Source organism: Heliangelus exortis, chromosome 7, assembly GCF_036169615.1.
Source record: "Heliangelus exortis chromosome 7, bHelExo1.hap1, whole genome shotgun sequence".
NCBI classification, from domain to species: Eukaryota; Metazoa; Chordata; class Aves; order Apodiformes; family Trochilidae; genus Heliangelus; species Heliangelus exortis.
In genome coordinates this window covers 7,032,688-7,051,754 of record NC_092428.1, presented here as the reverse complement: position 1 = coordinate 7,051,754, position 19,067 = coordinate 7,032,688, and the positions used below count along the sequence as shown (strand labels likewise).

Sequence of the window (19,067 nt, the reverse complement as noted above, 5' to 3'; positions counted from 1 at the left end):
CTGATTTGCTCTTGCTGTTCTTTCTGTGAAGTGGCAGCACAAGAACTTTCATTTCTAAAGTGGTGGTGGTTGTGTAATGTGCCTGAACTCTGCCTCTTAACCTGACAGGTCAACTTGGAATATCTAGAAGGGAAGCTGGAGGCTCTGGATGGGGAAGAGTTGATGAAGATAAAAGATAACATCAACTGCTTGTTTCAGCACTGCATCCAGGCACTGGGTGAGGACCACCCAATCAGAGTGGTCAATGCATTACAGGTACTGTGCTGGGAGACAGGGAGTGCTCTCTTTTGCTTCTGTTGAGGCAATATATTGGCTGCTGGTTTCAAACATCTTATGCTCACATCTTTGCTTCTGTGGAGAAGTGATGTCTGCAGAGCAGCTGCTACTTATTGTCTCTGGAGTTTGAAAACATTCAGAGTCTTTAGTTTTTGAAGAACAGTAACTTACATCAGAAATCCTGAGGACCTGGTGATGCATCATAAAGTGGATGTCAATGGGGGGAAGAAGGGGGCTTGTTCACACTGCAGGCTCTCAGTCTGGGGACTTGAACACTCTCTGTAGCTTTGTTTTCTACTTTCTCCTGTTCTTCCTCGTTTCAGCCTCCCTTTTGAATTTCCATATGGGTTGAAAATAAAACACAGCTCTTGAGAACTTAGTGTGAAATATATATAGGAGGCTGTCCCTGCTGGACCCTTCCTAATTAGAAGCTGTGAAGAATTGTCACCTGAAATTAAGAGCCATTCTTTTGCAGGTTGCCCCTTGACAAAGCTATGCCCATGTGTTGTGCAGGGGACACTCTCCTCCTCTCTCTTGATGTTTGATGTTATTAGTTCACAGACTGATTTTTACAGTTCAGTGAATGCATTTGTCTCTTCTGTAGGAATACAAGATATGAAATTCAAGTTTGGAGAAGTCTCCTGTTGGGGATGTGGGACAGGCAGTAGGCTGGGAAAAGTTCATTTAAAACTGAATATTTACACCTCTAACATATAATCTTGCATTGTTTTATTATTTTTATTATTACTTTTTTTTTTTTGCTTGCTTGTTTGCTTGCTTGCTAAAAGTTAGGACAGGGGTCAAGTATAAAATCCTGCTGTGTGAGTGTGAGTAGGAAGCAGGTAACACATCCTGAGCTCTTAATCAGATTGTATTCATGTGGAGAGTGATCCTGAAACCGAAACTTAAGCAATCTTTTTCTGAGCATGACCATGCTGTCCAAAGGTTTGTTTAACCTGGTATCCTGTTTCTGACAGTGATAAAAAGAAAAAAAAAAAAAAGCAGTCTGCTTGTCTAGAGTTTTACATCTTCTCAAACTATTAGCTTCTCACAGGTGAATGTAAGCTGGAGGCTAAAACTGCAGTGCTTATAGTCCTGCTCATACCCCTCATCACAGACCTCAAAGATGCCTGATGATAGAAGTAACCACTGATGTTTTCCTTTTTTGGGGCAAACGAGACATTTGCTGTACATAAATTTTCCAAAGTGTCTGCTGGAAGCATAGTCTTCTGATTCCTAAATGTTGCCAGTGATATCCAAGAACTTGGTACTAGTCAATATCCAGTGCCTGCAACAAGAAACATGAAAGAGATTATCTTTAGTGAGCAGGTTCTTAAAGCCTGTGAGGTGGTTAGGAAAACTTAGGCTGTGTAATCTTGCAGATGATTTTTTTGTCTTTGAGAAAGAGACATTATATTGGTCAAAAGTAGTATAGCAGGAATTTGTGCTCTTCATAGCAAAAGCATCTGCTGGATAGACAGGCATAATGTGTTGTATGGGAATTGTGTGTTCTGGCATATTTGAAATAAGAAGGTAATCTGGAAAGCAATAAGGCATGTCTGTCCATATCCTGGGCACTGCTTCTGCCTTGCAGTTTCATGATCAATTTTCCTTCATTTTCCAAAGACTGTGGTCCTGTCTTGGCACAAACTTGGTACAGACAGCTTCCAAACTGTGTCTGGAAAGAGGAAACATCTCCTCAGAGCGCTATGAAAGAAAGGGTTGGACAAACAGAAAAAATATGGACAGATCTATTATTCTCTAATTTCCCTTTTTGACTTTTCAGCCTCCAAGGTCCTCCTTAGAAAAAGGAGAGGTGGAGGAGAGGTCAGACAAAATGTGTGGCTTCCAAGCTGGTGGTTTTAATTTATGTTTAGTGTTTAATTTACGATTTAGCGTTGTGCTTTACCAACACTATGAGAGGGTCTTAGGGCAGGGTTTGCTGTTGGGTTGGAGGCGTTGCCTTACATCTTACTCTCTGATTTTTCCCTTTGCAGACTTTGTGTGCATTGATCCGGGGTGTCCATCAGAAGAACAAATCCACTTCTGGGTTTGATATAATCAACATGCTTGTGGGTTTTGATAAGGCAGAGCTATGTATGAAGGTAAGACCTTGATAATGTGGAGAAACAGTTTACACAGTAGCCATGTTGCAGGGGCAGTGATCTGTAGATAGGTGTTTCTACCAAGGTGCAGCTTTTGGGGGAAATATTGCAGCCACTCATGAAAAACAAGTCTCGAAGTTTTTTACCTGCTAGTGACAAAAAGACACTTGGGGTCCCTGTGTTTGTTAGCAATAGAACAGGGCACTTTTCTTTTTCATTTTAGGTTCCATGCTGTGCTGCCACGATGGTTAAGAAATCTTAAGGCCAGAATAGGCTGTCACAGGCCATTAGTACCAAGTATTGGACATCGTACCTTGTGCTTAGTTTTTGGGTGGTAGGCGAATCCTGTGTTCTCACATTTCCATCAGCATTGGTACTGTTTTCAACATCTTTCATGCTCTTCACCGTAAAGATGTTGAGTTTTAGGGTATGACAAAGTAATCAGTGATAAAGCTGAATTCCTGTTATATCTGTCTCTCTACAAAAAGTAGTAATTTTTCATCTCTCTAGAAATAGTAATGCTTTGGGGAAAAATGTTGAGTAACTTGCCTATCAGAGGCAATTTCCTTTAAGAATAACTGTATTATCTGTAATTTACTGTCTGGAAAACAACTGTTTATTAATCTGTCAGAGGCTATATGGTATATATAAATAACTAATATTTAACAATAGCAACTAATCATAACTAATCATAATAAAATTGGAGGTGTGCTGCTTACAAAAAATATCTCACAGTGCTTGTAAGTAAAGTGGAATATTGGGAAAAGAAAGCACTGCTGTTACTGTCTTGCAGACATAAAGGGAGCTCATATTTGTAGAACTCAGATCTACTTTGTGAATAAAATCTGTTGTTATATGTATACAAAAATCTCTTGGGCATCTAGAGTAAACTCTTGGAAAATGATCGTGATGTTAGTTTAATGATTACATGCCTTTAGTCATTAAAATGTAGTTAACACAAAACGATGTTGAGAACCAGTGTGAATATGCCCTGTGTAATTATATTCATGGCTCAGTTATTGATTTTGGAATAACAAGACATTATATTGGTACTCTTTGTATTTGAATTTCCTGAAAAGCTTTTTGTAGCGAACATTTCAAATAATTTTAAATATCACTTTGAGATAATGTGATTATTCTTCTTTAGAATCTGATGGAGAGCTTGGACTCACTTCTCTGTGCAGAAGGTTCTGAAAGCCTCAAAAGCTTGTGTCTGAAGCTACTTCTCTGCTTAGTGACGGTAAATAAATACCAGCTATATCATAACTTATATGAGACATGTCTCGAGGGATGGAACTGTATCAAAACAGAATGCTGCAGTGTGAAGCACAGGGGGAAAGAAATTCTGAAAAAGAACAAGAGTCAGCCCAGAATATGCATCATTTGGCTAACCACAATGCCAATACAGATTAGCAGGCTGCTCTGACCTTGTAAGATAGGTGCCACCTGAGGCAAAAGTGGAGATACACAGGAGGAAGTGGCGATTTGATTCACAGTGATTTTTTTTTTTTTAGGGAAAAATATATTTAAGAAGTCTCAGATAAATGGAAAGGGAGCAGAGGAGAGGGGTTGAGGAAAGGCAGGAAGTGTGGAGTAGACGAGAGTGGTGAGGATGTGAATGAGGACACTGGAGCAAATAGCCATTCATCATCTCTTGGAGATGGTCATCTGTGAACTGGACTATTTTGGCTGCAATAAGAGGTAAATAAGTGTGAGAGAGATCTTCACTGCCCTGTTTTTGGTGGGAAGGTGCTTAGTGGGGTGTATGCACCCTGTTTTTTCATTCTGTGCTTCCTGTGTAGCAGCCTGCTTCAGCTGCTGGTGGCTTTTGTCAGTCAGCTGTGTAAAATATTAGTCTGTAAAGGAAGGGGGGTGGTTTTAGTACACTGGTCACATTTCTTGCCAGAGAGAGAGGTAGGAAGGCAGAACTGCTTCCTTATACTTTGTGTCTAGCTCTACTGCTGGTCACACCTTGACTTGCTGACGAAATGAGGTTCTGGATAAATGTGTATGACCTGATAGTAGAACTCTTCTGTTCCCAGTGTGTGCTAGAGAGAATTACGCCATCATGAGGGGCTTTGGCTGAGATTTTAAAACTTGTGTTTTTATTCAGGTGACAGATAACATTAGCCAGAATACGATCCTGGAATATGTGATGATTAACAGCATATTTGAAGCTATTTTACAGGTAAGATTTCTTCATTTTACTGCAGGGCCTCTTCTTCTCTATGTGAGCTTTCAGTAATGGATTTGCTTTACAGCTTTTTCAGTGCAGCATAGCTGACTGGCACTGTGTGTTGCTTCCATTAATAGCTCAATCATATATTATTTTTTTTAATGCTGTCTCCTTATTCTAGTCTGCTGTTCTTAGTCACTACAAAGTATTTATATTATTTTCATTTGAGACATTTTTGCATAGATAGAAGCTGAACTGATTTCTAGACTAATTTCACAGAGAATTCCTGTATCAGAGGAATTTTTTTCAAAGGGCAGACTGGATATATTGAGGGTTATTTTTGCTCTTCAACAAATTATATTTTTTATAAGTGGGACTGGGCTTGGGGAAACCCAGAAAACTTGCACAGATAGTGTTGCTGATGTACTGAGATACTGTCCAGTGCTGTTGAGAAATAGATTTGTCCTTTATTCCCAGAAAGCCTGCATGCATTCCGTAAGTGATAAATAAACTTCTCTGTCTGCAGAACTTCTTGGAAGCACTGATACTCCCCTCAATCTTAATATACTCTTTCAGTTAGGACATAATTTCCTCTTATGCATATATTTCATGGCTGTGCACTGAGAGTCACTGTAGGCTTCCTGAAGCAGGCCCAAACAGAACAATGTGATTATTTATTCCAGATCCTGTCAAGCCCGCTTGGTCGCAGGGAACATGGCTATGATGCTGTTGTCCTTCTTGCCTTACTGGTCAACTACAGAAAATATGAGGTAGGTATTGTTCCAGATAACAGAAATATCACTTCTTTCTACTTCAATGGCTTACACTGTCCTCTGGATTATTAAGGCAACCTACAGTACAGTTTTTAGCAATAAACACTACAATATTTATTGGGGTATCAGCATAGAGCTTCAGGAAATTTGAAGGAAATTGTATCTGCCTCTGACATATGTATAATCAAATGTGTATCATACTCATACAGCTCATTTTGTGCAAGCATGAAAGAAACTACCTAGGGGGTTTGCATTTCCTTCTTGAAAGCATTATGAGGAAGGTCCTTCTGAAGAATTGCTGAACTTCAGTGTTTGCCTCTGTATGTGTAACTTAGCTTATATGTAGTCCCCAAAGTAAAATGAGCTGTCAGTCATCTTGGGCTTCAGACTGAATTTGTGGTTCAGAATCTGACTACCAGACTGAAGGAGGCACAGACACCCAGAAGAGATGGTGAATCTATGACCAAAGAGTGAACTGAAACATCACAGCTCATATTGCCAAGAGAAATCTGTCTATATCTCTGAAAAACTTCATACATCTTCCTTTTTCTAAAGTGGTTGTGCTACTTTGTGGTGTATTCCCATTTTTTTTCTGTTGCTCATCACCTTGAAAAAGAAACATTTCAAATGTCAGAAAACCCACCTAATGTTGGCTTTTCTTTGCATGAGGCGTGATGCTTTAATGATCTATCTTATTGTTTTTCTTAATTGAGAATATTTTAATAATACTTAGATTGACAAAAAATGGGAAAGTGCTGGAATACCCACTCAGTAAAATAACTGAGGGAGCACAGGCCCTGAAACCTGCCTGGTTTTATAACAGATATTATTTTGAATTATGAACAGACCTAGAGAATAGGCAAAGACAGGAGCTTCATTTAGGTTCAAAGTAGTGCTTATTAATTCCTTATTCCCTTGATTGTTGTCAGAATTCTGAATTACAGATCATATTCATAAATCTGTGTTGTCGTAGCATGGAATTTGGTTTCAGCATATGGCCATGAGGGAGAACTGTTGGGAATTGTATGGGTAGGGTTACAGATGAGGGTGGACTGGAAGGACCAGAGGTCTCATTACAACAGTCAGGTCAAACAGGTGAGGAGCTGTGTAGTCCCACCCCTAACCTATGGATCCCTGTGTGCTGTGGTTTATGTCCTTAGTAAGGTAGAGTGCTGTGACTACATAAGACTTGTCCTTTACCCTCTGCAGAGTATTGTGTCAAGTGCTTTGGAAAACACTGTCTTAAATGTTTTCAAACTGGGCATCTAAAAGAAATTGTGTTGATTCTTTAGTACAATGCAAACGGAGGCAGACGTAGCAAGGAGAATTTCAGCTTGAGTAGTTCAAGGCAAGGTTGAAAGCAACCTGAAGAATGGTTTTCTACGATGGCTGCCTGACACAGCCCTTTGTAAGCAGTGCTACAAGCAAAGCCTGTAGTAATGCAGCCATAATCTTTGTTCTTGACGAGCTGCTTTCATTTGCTGTTCTTTGCCCCTTGGAGTCAGTTTGGTGATTGCCTGGTTGTCAGTGTATTGTAGCATACTTTCTCAAATCCTTTGGAATTATCTTTTTAGTTGACTGTGCTGCAGCTGATAGGTTCTCTTTTGTTCTGAACTTCATTGGTTGCTAAATTGTGTTTCCAGCTGCTTAAGAAAATCTAATTAGGCTGAAAATTTGTTACTTGACTATGATTTTTGTGTCTCTAATGTGAATACAAGTGCATTTTGCATCAGGATGTTTTCATATTTTGGGTATGTGAATTTTGTAGTCTCCTCTCGAATTCCCTGGTGCATATATGTCCATGTTTTTATTACCATGTAGCTGAGATCGTGTATTACTCATTGATTTATATTCTAAGCAGAAAACTTATTTACATGTCTTTACACAGGCCCTTTAAAGGGTTGATGCCTGATCTGAAAGCTTTTAATTTTCAAATGTAGTTTCAAGTATTTATTTGGAGTATATATTGTGTATGTATACTTCAAGTAGTAAGCTATATTTTGGGTCTTCTTCAATCCCAGTCCTGATTTTGGAAAAAAGTATTTTTACCGTAATACTATGTGAGAGAAACATAAGAGTAACTGCACAGTTGACTGTGTCAGGAAAACGGTGAAGCTAAGTGTACACAAAAGACTGCCAAACAGAGAAATTGCTGTGAGAAAGAGTTTTTATGTGATCACCTTCTCAGTGTTTTGGGGGATGACTTCTAGAATAGCAAGTTAAAACACAGTCAGGTAATGACTTAAGTAGTTAGATTCTTTGATAACCTCTAGGTGGATATTTTTTTGCTTCATGTTCAACATGCTAGAATTGCACACTTTGTGTTTTGCTAGGCATAGGTCAAAGAAGTCAGTCAAAATGCATTTTTTTTTCCCTGTTGTGTGCTTGTCTGGCAGCATGTAGTGTATCCAACAGCCCCTCATGTCCAGTTACATGCAACTGTCTGTCCTTGATATCATCAGCTACAGGTACTGAAGAGACACTTCACTGAAGAACCAGAATATTCATGTTGTTTTTTGTTTTTTTTTAAAAAGGGTTTTGCACAATTTCAGTTATTTTTAATGAATTTCTTTATCAAAAAGAGTAATTATTCAAGCTCCCATTCCCTTTAAGATTGTTTAATTGCAGAGGAGATGGCCCCATCAGGACTGGCAACAAAGCTGCTGAATCAACCCTAATGACTGTTCAAAGAAAAGTCTTGTGAGGGGCAATAGAGTGGACTCTGGCCTTGGTTTGCTACAGGTGTGAAGACACTTTAAGCACCTAACTAGGGAAACAAACAAAAAAAAATTGCTTTCCATAGGTTTGTGTTGGATGCAGAGGTACATTTGGGGGCATGGAGGAGATCTCAGTGCCAGACCTGTGTGTCTCATCATATAATGCTCACTTTTTATGGCATTTTTTGCATGGGGATTGCTTTAAAAATTATTTGATTCTGATTTCCCCACAGCTTCCAACTGCACATCTGAGATTGTTGGCATCTAATGGCGAGCAGTTCATGGAGGATATCTTGAACATTCCCAGACTCTAAGATTCTGTGTCTGTACCTCATCAGTGACAAGGAGACCTTAGGGCTGTGGTGTTTGTTATCTGATGGCATTGATAGGAAAATACCTGTGTTCTCTGAAGAGCTGAGAATCTCATTTTTGAGTTCTTTCTGGAGGCAGAAGCTACTTCTAAGTTTGTACAACCACTTCACTGACACACTTAGAAATGTCCAAAATAGTTATCAACCACTTTTCAAGCTCTGGAGTGGCACGTGTAATTTAGACTTTTGCAGTGATTCCCAGTGGGAGGGCAACTGAACTCTGAAACTGCAGAATTAGGACAGGGAAGCAGACAGGGAGTATCAGTTAGGCTTAGTGTTCTTTGTATCACTTGTAGGTTCATTGCAGAGGTGCAGATTAATGCTCATAGACAATAAATGGAACTGTTTGCTCCCTAGGAGGAGCAGGAGCAAACTGCACACCCTGTGGGCAGCACAAGAAATAGACTCATTGTGTTGGTACAGAATTGCACACTGAAAAGCACTAGAAACTGCTTTGTTCCATATAGAGTTATATGTTGTGTGGATGACACTAGTTAGTCATCTGCCTGCTGCTCTAGGGAAGCCTAGAGGAGGCATGGAATTTGTCAAGGGAATAGAATACTTTAGGCAAAAGTTATTAAATGGACTTGTGTAGATATGGAAATGACAATTGAAAAGATAGAGGGTGGAGATTTGTGGCAAGCTGGGCCAAGCTTGTGATCCTATCACTGTTGACATCTTGCTGCCAAGAGGTAGGAAACATGGAGCATGCATCTTGAAAAGTCAAGGACAACGGGAGTGTTAAGAGTTATTCATAGGCTGGAAATGGTGCTGAACCCACACCTTCCCGTTGCTGGGATGGAGTATATGACTAAGTTTCAGGGCAGACTGGTGGTACATTATCTCATGATTTGCTTATGCCCCACATCCAGGAATTCGAATGACCCTGCAGCCTCTAATCCAGCATAGCTCTGCTGCCCATTGCCTGGAAAAGCCCCAGCACTTTATTGGCCCTGCTGTTCTTCTGTGCGTGAGCTGTGGAGAGTTTCTCCTTGTTGTAGAAGGAGAGAAAAGAATGACTAAAATTAGCAAAACTTATATTTACAATGACAGATTTTAATATATATTTAATTATCAAATTGTGAAGTTTGCTTGTGCTTTACTGACACTGACTGAATTTAATTTGTGGAGGGGCACATGGTTGTACAGAGAGGACCACATATTGTTACTTGATAGGAGCCCCTACTCCAGCCTCAAGGAAATGTCTTTGCATGCTTCATGCACAGATAGGTTTTGTGTTAGTTGTCTGTCTTTTTCTGAGACAGCAGACAGGGATGTGTGCTGCTGGAGGCAGGCTGACAGGCTGGCTGAGCTTTGTTCTGTTCTGATTAGTTTCTTTTCTGAACCAAAATGAAAGCCTGATCCTCCCAAAGCAATTTGTTGTTAAGCCATGGTTAAAACAGTCAGATAGCTGTATAACTTGTAGGGCTGCATCTGATGCATGCTTTGCATTTCATTCTTCCCACCCACTTTGGACTTAGTACGTAGATAGAACCTTTAATTATCTGTCCTTTTTCTAAATGAACTTTATTGGTATTGCAGTGACACATATAAACCAGGAAAAACAAATGTACATTGCTACTCTAAAATGCTTCCTAAGTTATTAGGACATATGTTTATAGATGGAGCCTGTGTGCTTTGTTCAGCTAAGATCAAGGAATTTGTCTTCTCCAAAGACTTGTAGCTTTCAGGGACATAAACTTAAAAGTGTTGAGCTTTAACCGAGGAGCAGTCCGTAACATTGCCCCACTCCCCTGGATCCTCCTTCCTTTAAGCAGTCTTTGCAAGGTATTGCAGAAGGGAGATATCAGAATGCTCATGTTCAGTACCAGCTTCACTGCTTGTGAAGTGTGTGTATTGCAGATAACAGGCTTGCAGGACAGTAAGCTCCACTTTCAAGACTGACAGATGAGCTCATGGAGGAGCTGAAAATCCCTCTATTCGCAATAAAATCAGGAGACTGCCTGTATGAGACAGTAAAGACGAGGTATCCCAGGCACAGTAGCCATAGCATGTGCTGTGACTGCTTTTTCTTTGTGTCTATTGTGCTTTGTGGGACAGAAGAGAGATTCTTGGAAAGATAATTGTATATTTTTCCTGAAAAATGAACTTAAACCAAATTTTCTTTCTTCTGTTTTCCCCTGTCCTGTGCAGTCTGTGAATCCCTACATTGTGAAGCTCTCCATTGTGGATGATGAGGCCACACTCAATGTGAGTATCTGACTTGATTCCTCTGTGCTGCTGGGGGATGCTCTTTCATGTGTGGTGCTAGTGTAATGGATGCAGTCACGGTGTCTGGGAGAAAGGAGGTGTAGGAGCAATGTTACTGTGAAGAACAACAGAATGGTGGGTCTCTGCCCTAACTGCACGTCTGCAATAGGTTAGGCAGCTCATGATTTGGACTGTTTGATCACTAATTAAAGGCTGAAGCTGGTTAAAAAGCTAGCTGGCAAGGATCATGTTAAGTTGATCTGTTATATGTTTATGAACTACCCATACACTGGGTCACATTTGCTGTCACATGCCAAAGAGGCACAAGATAGCTTATGCCCAAGATGATCTTGTTTGCAGTGCTGTGTAGTCCAGTTTTATCAGTTTACAAGTCAGTTCTCGGAGCTCAGTGGATGCTTGTACCTGAGTCAAGAGTCCCACAATGTATTTTCGGTTGTAGCCACGAAGTAAGTTTTGCATTTAGGCCTGGATAAAAAGTGGCAGCACATTAGGAGCTATGTGAGATCTGGACTTCAGAAATTAAGTAAAAAGTATGTTCCATGCTAATTAAAGGGAAGAATAATTATTCTGAGTTAATTAAGTTAAAGAAAAAAGGTGATCAGTAGCCATGGAATGGTGGAAGCTGTTTGCCAGAAGTAAAAAAGTCACTAGTGTGACTTTTGTTTTGAATTTTAGGATACCTTTTCTCTGACACCAGCTTCCTTCTGAAGCCACTGATGTCCTAGCGGCATGGTGGATTTTTATTTTGTTTGGTGTTTTTTTGTTTTCCTGGATTGACTGTTGGATGTGGTGATCTCAAAAGTCTTTTCCAACCATGATGATTCTGTGAGTTTTCCTAAGAGTTTTGCTGCATTGTTGAGGCTTCTTGTGTGAGTAAGCTCTGTCTAGAGGCTCAAGGAGAGTAAACATTCTCAATTAAACTTAGTAATTAGATATAGAATTAAAAAATTTAGCATCTTGATTTTTGGGTGATGTGTTTGTTGTATTATAGCATGTCTTAACAGTTCAAACCACTTCAGGAGAAATACTTCGTAACTTGCTAGGTTATCTTGGTGGAAGGGGACTGCACTGCTATGTATGTTCAGTGTGTGATTTCCTGCACTGAGATTTATAATGTAAAGATTTCTCACTACTTTTTTTTTTTTTACTTTTTTTTTTTTTTTCCAGGGAATGGGACTTGTAATTGCCCAGGCTTTATCAGAATATAACAGGTAATTAACCTTAATTGTCTCTTGTTTTTCAACCTATGATAGTTGCTTTACATTTCCACAAACTTTTAGTGTTAAACCACGTATTTGTCACCTAACAGCCCTGCTGCACCTGAAGAGATGGGGAATAGTCTTATGCTTTGACATACTTTGGTTCTTGCTGTCATTGCAAGTATAAATGCATCTGTACCAGCTGTGCTGATGGGCTTCATGAGAGATCTTGCTGAAGGGGAAGATACCTGTTTTATGGTTTTACTCTCAATGGATTTTACTTCCGTATGAACCTTATGTAAAATCTTAGTCCAAAGCTAAATAATTTAGTGAGTACTTCTCTGTTAGAAATTTGATTTAACTGAAACACAATCTATCCCAAAAAATGTAACAAGACTATCCACCTGCCAAACTGGAGATTACTGGGGGATGTATGCACTTGCAAATTGTGGAAGGCATTAACTGCTTCTGAAGAAAGAGCCAGAAAGCCAGAAGGGGTAGCATATTCCCAGCCTTTGCTTCATTAGCACCAGCAGTATAAGGGGAGTACTAGGGAGGTTATTGTGCCCCTGTACTCAGCACTGGTGAGACTGCACCTCAAGTACTGTGTTCAGTACTACAAGAAAGTCACTGAGCTGCTGGAGTGAGTTCAAAGAAGGGCAGCCAAGCTGGTGAAGGGTCTGGAGAACAAGTCCTGTGAGGAGAGGCTTAAGGAACTGGGAATGTTTAGTTTGGAGATGAGGAAGCTGAGAGGAGACCTTATCACTCTCTACAACTACCTCAAAGGAGGTTGTAGGGAGGTGGGTGCTGACCTCTTCTCTCAAGTAGATATGATAGGACTAGAGGAAATGGCCTGAAGTTGCACCAGGGGGGTTCTACACTAGATACAAGGAAGAATTTATTTTCTGGGAGGGTGGTCAGGCACTGGAATGGGCTGCTCAGGGAGGTGGTGGAATCACCATCCCTGGAAGTATTTAAAAAAACATGAGTCACTTCAGGACATGTTCTAGTGGCATGGTGGATTTTTATTTTGTTTGGTGTTTTGATGTTTTTTTGTTTTCCCGGGTTGACCATTGGATGTGGTGATCTTAAAAGTCTTTTCCAACCATGATGATTCTGTGAGTTTTCCTAAGAAAAAAATGCTTTAGAAAAATTTGGAAACTTAAACCAATTTCACCTGAGCAATTCAAGACTCTGTATGTATGTGTGTGTTAGGATTCCCTAAGTAACTAGAAAAATGTTTTAATTATTCCTTTTAAGGCTGCTATGATAGTTAGGCAGATGACTTACAAGATCAGCAAATAATGTAAATATGTTTAACAGAGTAAATTATAAGAGTAAAACGGAAATCTCACCCACCCAACTTCCTTCATTCTAACAAATGTTGTCTCAGATTACTGCCTGTATTACTTAGTTCTTTTTTCCCCCCTTCCAAAAATTTAATTTTCTTTGCATGCTACATTGTATGTCAGGTTCCTGTATGAAAGATACAATAAATGGCCACGTGAGCTTTGCTAATCCATATGAAAGGTAAATGAAGCAACTAAGCTTAAATCTGAGGTACCTAAACTATTTGTTGGCTTCACTTACTCTCTTACCAGTCTGTTCACTTCAGGAATGGGAGCTCATACAGGATCATTATGAACCCTAATTTCTTGTGTTTTCTGCTGGCTGTAGGGCCATTGACTGGCTTGGTCTGTAGCAGGTGGTGGTCAAAATGGAACTGTTCTGTGGTTACTGACTGTGTGTATTCATGTGGTTCATTATTGTTTTGTCAGCGTAGAACAAAGTTCCCTAATTCACTTGGTCCCTTTCCTTCAGTTTTAGCCTGGCCTGGGCTCAGCACAGGCAGTGTTCGGTCTCACATCTTTTAGAAATCCCACTTCAACTCTACACAGTTTGTAGATATTTTAATACCCTCTGCATCTCTTTGTGAGTTCTTAAAAAGGGTTTGTGAATGTTGAATCTTTCTCCATACTGTATCCTTATCAGAGAAGACTGTCTCATAGGGATTTAGATAAAATAACTCTAGTTCCATTTCTAATCCTACAGCTTTCTCCTTACTCCTTTTTGTTCAGGCAGTACAAAGACAAGGAAGAGGAACACCAGAGTGGTTTCTTCTCAGCCCTAACTAATATGGTAAGAAAGGAATCAGTGTCTTTCTATTCATCAAATAGGTGCCTTCATGGAAGTTCAGAAGGAAGAAGTTTCCAAAAACAGAGTTTGGAATGCAAATTCTGGAGGAGGACATACATTGATCCAATCTAAACCGAAATTAGCTGAAATGGTTGTATTCTGAGGAATTAATTGTTGTCTGGATGGGAAAGCTTTTCCAAAGGATGAGATCTCAATTCTGGCATTGACAACTGAAATTATTTTTCTTTATCTTTTTCATTCTAGTTGACTTTATTTGCAAAATCACAATTAGTTGTTGGACATTTTAAAAATGAAGTTGCTGCTTTGCTGATGCAGCCTAAACCAGATAAGATGCATATTTTTGTGGCAAAAGTCTAATCTTGTCATTAGCTTTAGAGATCTGTTTCTTGACTGTCTTCTTTTCTTAAGCCTGGGTGCACTGTAGCTGTGGTATGCTTGGATTCTGCAAAGGGCAGTGTCTGCATTTTCAGAGGTGAACCTTCCAAAGGCAATTGTAAATTTCTTCCTTGTAAAGAGTATTCACTGTTCCCTAATTCAATTTGGCTTTGCTTCAGTCTGAGATTTAATTGTAGTCTGAGATCTGACAGGAAAGTTTCCTGTAAGGATTGTTCAGTGCTGGTAGCTGTCTGTCAGGAGTGACATGGGTAAAACTGCTACCACAAGCAGGTAGGCAGTGATCTCTGTTGTGTAATCTAGGTAGGGATTCAAGATGCAGGACTTTTGGCATTTTTTTTCCCCACTTTTGTGATTTGACGGGTGAAGCAGTGTTCAACGACAGTAGTGCAAAAAAACCCTCTGTAGATTGTTGATCTGTTTCCCATTTGTATTTACTAGTGTTAGAAAAAAAGTTGCATGTGTGCTTGGGTGAGAACACCTCTCCCAGGCCACTTCTGTAGTTAAACCAGTGTCTTCTGTCTTTGTCTTTCACAAATTCCTCCTATGTAATACTGTTTATTTCCATAGGTGGGCAGCATGTTCATAGCAGATGCTGATGAGAAGATCTCAGTCCAGTAAGTACACAGATGTTACACAATGAAGGGCAATTCACCACATTGGTCATCATGATCTGCTCCACCATGGAACTGTTCTAATGTAGGAAAGAAAGTTAAGGTGTTAAGTTCTCTTGTAACTAAAGTGGTACCACATGCCGGCCAATGAGAGATTTGTTTAAGTGAGAACGGTGCAGCAGGAGGAACCATGGCTGGAATTCTTGTAATGGCATGTATAAGAAAACCCTGTGCTTTTTATGAGGCATTTACACATATAATAGGCAGGTGGGAGTTGAGGATTGATGGTTTGTGCCCAGTTGTCCCCAGCAAAATGTTTTCTAAATCCAGGAGGTAAGTGATAAATATGAAGGTTTGTGGTGTCTTTAGCAACCTTTGTCCATAAAAGAAAGGACTTTAAAGGGGAAAGCCCTTTAAGCAATGAGTGAGACCTTGTGCAGGAAAGGGAACTAAGAATGTAGTTGACCTCTCAAAATGGCTATTTTTATGGATTGTTAAGTACTACTCAGTAGGAAGAACAACTGCATTGCAGAGTTTTATATAGTTGAAAATATTTTTTCTTCTTTTAGATAGGCCATGCTTCTGAAAAGCTTTGTTCTTGGGATTCTTATCTTCTGTTAGCCCTTAACTATCTGTGCTTTTGTCTGTACCCTTTCCACAGAACGAATGAAGCAATCCTTCTGGCCCTCTATGAAGCTGTTCACTTAAACCGGAATTTCATCACAGTTCTAGCACAAGTGAGTTTCAGTGTGTTGTTTGCTAATTTCTTTCTAGTGGATGTCTTTGAAATTAGAGAGTCAGAAGTGGCGAAAAGTTAGTTTTGTTCTTTTATTTATTTCCCCCCTCCCCCCTCCCCCATACTTGTCAGAGGTGTAGATGAGCATGAAAGATCAAAAGCAGGCCAGGGCCCGGGCTTATTATACTTTTATGAAATGCTTCCTGTCTTGCCAAAAAATGAACAAAGTTTTGAGGTACCTCTCATGTTGCACTGAGCCATTTTTCCCACTGAATGGGAAGGGCTGCATGGAGTACCTTCTGTGCCCTATTGATCCTCTTCAGAGAACGGAGTGAGCAAACTACTAGGCATAAGATTGCTGCAGCTCTAATAACAATTCATATTTTTGTTAAGTTAGGGTTGAGGGAAGGTGGCTGATCTGGCTCCAAACTTGGATGAATTGTCCTGTCTGGGTGTATACAGACTGCTTGTTGTCTGTTTGTGTATCCTTCGCTCAGAGACCAAGTGAAATGTGACAACTGTTGTTTCAAATACCATTTTGTGTTCAAATTTCCTTGGAGAGTCCAACCCCTTTTGCTTTGGAGGCTGTTGCCTGAGCATAGCACTTCTTGTGGTGAAGAAACAGCTATGGCAGCCATCTGAGATGCAGTGGGCTGCTTCATACTTCTGATCACAAACCTCTGCATGTTTTTCTAGACACTGTGAACTTGCAAAACTGTTTATTGCTGGGAGACAGATAACAAGTCTGTCTGATTGAGTGTTGGTGCTGTGGCTCTCTGGAAGGATAGTGTAATGTGTTTAGGAAAACCTTCAGGTTTAGGATTTTAATTTTGATTTATAAGTACTACTGGTAATCTGTGAGAAAAATGACATCAGCAAAACAGTTAACACCTTTCCCCAGTTATTTCAGGTCCTCCAAGTGCAGCCCATACATCACAGTCTAGACACTTGGCATGACAGAAGGGACGTTTGGGGACTCATGGCAGTAGTGGTGATGGAAGAGGTCTGATAGGCAAATCGTAGAGGCAGTATGCCTCTATAGAAAGCTTCTTTTCCATGGGTGGTTAATTTGCTGACTTTTCTGTCTGACTCTTCCCAGGTTATTCATTCCTACCACTTGAGAGAGATTTCTGCTCTTTCAGTTCTGTATAATACTAACTCAGGCCTTTCTGTGGTTAAAATATTCCTGAGGGAGGAGAGGCCTTCAACAGGGAAAAGAGTAGGGCAGAAAAGAGCAGATAGAGTAAAAGCTCTTAAATAAAAAATAAAATTATAATTGTGGAAGTTAAACCTGTCAGTGTGTTTAATTGCAGTGGAGGTCTGATGTTCTTGGATGAATTGTCTGTAATCCTTCATTTAAAAGAGAGCAAGGTGTAGGTTCTGTTCTGATGTGAAAACAAAAATCCTTGTAAAAGCTGATGAATGCTTCTGTCTAAACTGGTGTCCATTGCTAGAGACTGCATGAATAGAGACTGCTAAAGACCTTCTGCTGTGTGGGCACATAGGAAGAACAGGGATGTAGTTGTGTTGATGTCTGAAATGTGAAGGTTTTGATATAGTTCCCATCTTGCTGGCCCTCAGTTTTTGCTGGCAGGTGGCACTGTGATCTCTCAACTGATGGTTAACGTTTGGGGAAAAGAAAAATAAACACCATAGCAAAATGTATGGAAGCAAACCTTTTTTATGTAAGATTTTCAATGTAAACTTGTATTACAGAGTTTTAAATTGATACCTGTAGTGACCTAAATTGTCTTTGAATCTTAGTATGTGTGTATATGCTTCCCATAAAATACATGCATTTATAGTTGCTCATAAAATGAGATATTCAAAGACAAGGTGGAGGACATCCACTTGTGAAAAATACTACAGAACTAATGTCAGTTTAGCAGGTCTGTATCCCTTTCCTTTATTTTGAAATTGTGATGGTATATTAAGGGAGGTGATACATTTATGTAAAACTTGCCATATGAAATGGACACTTCGCTTGGCAGCCAGACTTAAAATAGCATGGCAGATTGCATACAGTCTCACCAGTGCTGGTAGATCTGGAAGCTTACAAAGAGTAAAGTCAAAGCAATTATTAGGCAGGCAACTATTAGCAAAGATGAAATGGGGAGAGTAACTGACTGATGGAAGCTGAGAGGATCGATAATGATAGTGTTATGCACTCTTCCTGCAGTGCCTGGGCTTTATAGTGAGACAGGGAAGTAATAAATTGCCATAATCTTTAAATATGAGCAGGTGGAGGGTTGGAGTGAGGAGGATTTGCTTTATAAAGAGAAATAAAAGAATTTTGGAGGAAGACTTCAAATGCAAAAATCCTTGAGTTATTCTGGAAAGAAATTGCAAGCTATAACCAGTGTAGGCTTCCCATTTTACACCAGGGAAGGGCATGTTATCAGTCTGCCGGGGACAGCCACCACTTTCTGACATTTTTATTTTTGGTGGATTAAAGAAAGTGATGTACAGTTTAACTGTTAGACATCCAAGGTCAAGAACCATAGCCTTGCTTTTTGGAGGAGAGGTTGAAGTTTCTGGAGGCTCCATTAGTCAAGTCTATTGTGCAAAAGCATGGAACTATATGATTAGTGCCTAGGGAACCTATTGACTGTGTCTGGGCATTTGTGTTTTCTGCTAGAGCCATCCTGAAATGGGGCTGATGACAACACCGACAAGCCCAATTCCAATGACACCTGTCACTCCACTTGGAACCACCCCACCTTCTTCAGATGGTAAGAAATGTAATTATCTCCAGGGGAAAAGTTAAAAACTGTAAAATAACTAATAAAGCATTTTCTCAAGATGGCAACTAATGAGGTCTGTCTGGAACAGATGTAACCTGATGGTCTCTTCCTGGAGCAACTTGCCTTACTAAACATGAACAAGATTTTTTTACTTAAATTTATTTCTGTTTTGCCCTGTATATTGCTCAAAAAATTATGCTGATACTCCTTCTGAAAATAGTAATGTCCCAGTATCTGCATGAAGATACACCCAATCAGTAATTATTGTATATAGTCTTTTACTTATATTTCCAGTTGTTTGCCTGGGAGTATCACAGAATCATCTGGGTTGGAAAGGACCTGTGAGATCATCAAGTCCAACTCTTAATGCACTACCTAGATCATGGCACTGAGTGGCACATCAGTCTCTTTTTAAAAATGTCCAGGGACGGAGAATCCACCACCTCCCTGGGCAGCCCATTCCAATGTCTGATCACTCTTTCTGTAAAGAATTTTTTCCTAATATCTGACCTAAACCTCCCCTGACAGAGCTTAAGCCCATGCCCTCTTCTCTTAGTGGTAGCTACTTGGGAGA

At 39.9% G+C, this 19,067-nt stretch overlaps 1 protein-coding gene across 4 annotated transcripts in view; it reads left to right on the top strand.

Moving 5' to 3' along the window:
* ARMH3 (armadillo like helical domain containing 3) overlaps nucleotides 1-19,067 on the top strand; it is a 125,850-nt gene that overhangs the window by 8,285 nt on the left and 98,498 nt on the right. For all 4 annotated transcript variants that reach the window (XM_071748486.1, XM_071748484.1, XM_071748485.1 and 1 more), the window contains exons 4-14: nucleotides 109-255; nucleotides 2,274-2,381; nucleotides 3,529-3,621; nucleotides 4,495-4,569; nucleotides 5,241-5,327; nucleotides 10,573-10,629; nucleotides 11,818-11,861; nucleotides 13,928-13,988; nucleotides 14,970-15,016; nucleotides 15,675-15,750; nucleotides 18,388-18,481. In XM_071748486.1, the coding sequence (XP_071604587.1) occupies nucleotides 109-255; nucleotides 2,274-2,381; nucleotides 3,529-3,621; nucleotides 4,495-4,569; nucleotides 5,241-5,327; nucleotides 10,573-10,629; nucleotides 11,818-11,861; nucleotides 13,928-13,988; nucleotides 14,970-15,016; nucleotides 15,675-15,750; nucleotides 18,388-18,481 (889 nt within the window). The remainder of the gene's footprint in view (nucleotides 1-108; nucleotides 256-2,273; nucleotides 2,382-3,528; nucleotides 3,622-4,494; nucleotides 4,570-5,240; nucleotides 5,328-10,572; nucleotides 10,630-11,817; nucleotides 11,862-13,927; nucleotides 13,989-14,969; nucleotides 15,017-15,674; nucleotides 15,751-18,387; nucleotides 18,482-19,067) is intronic.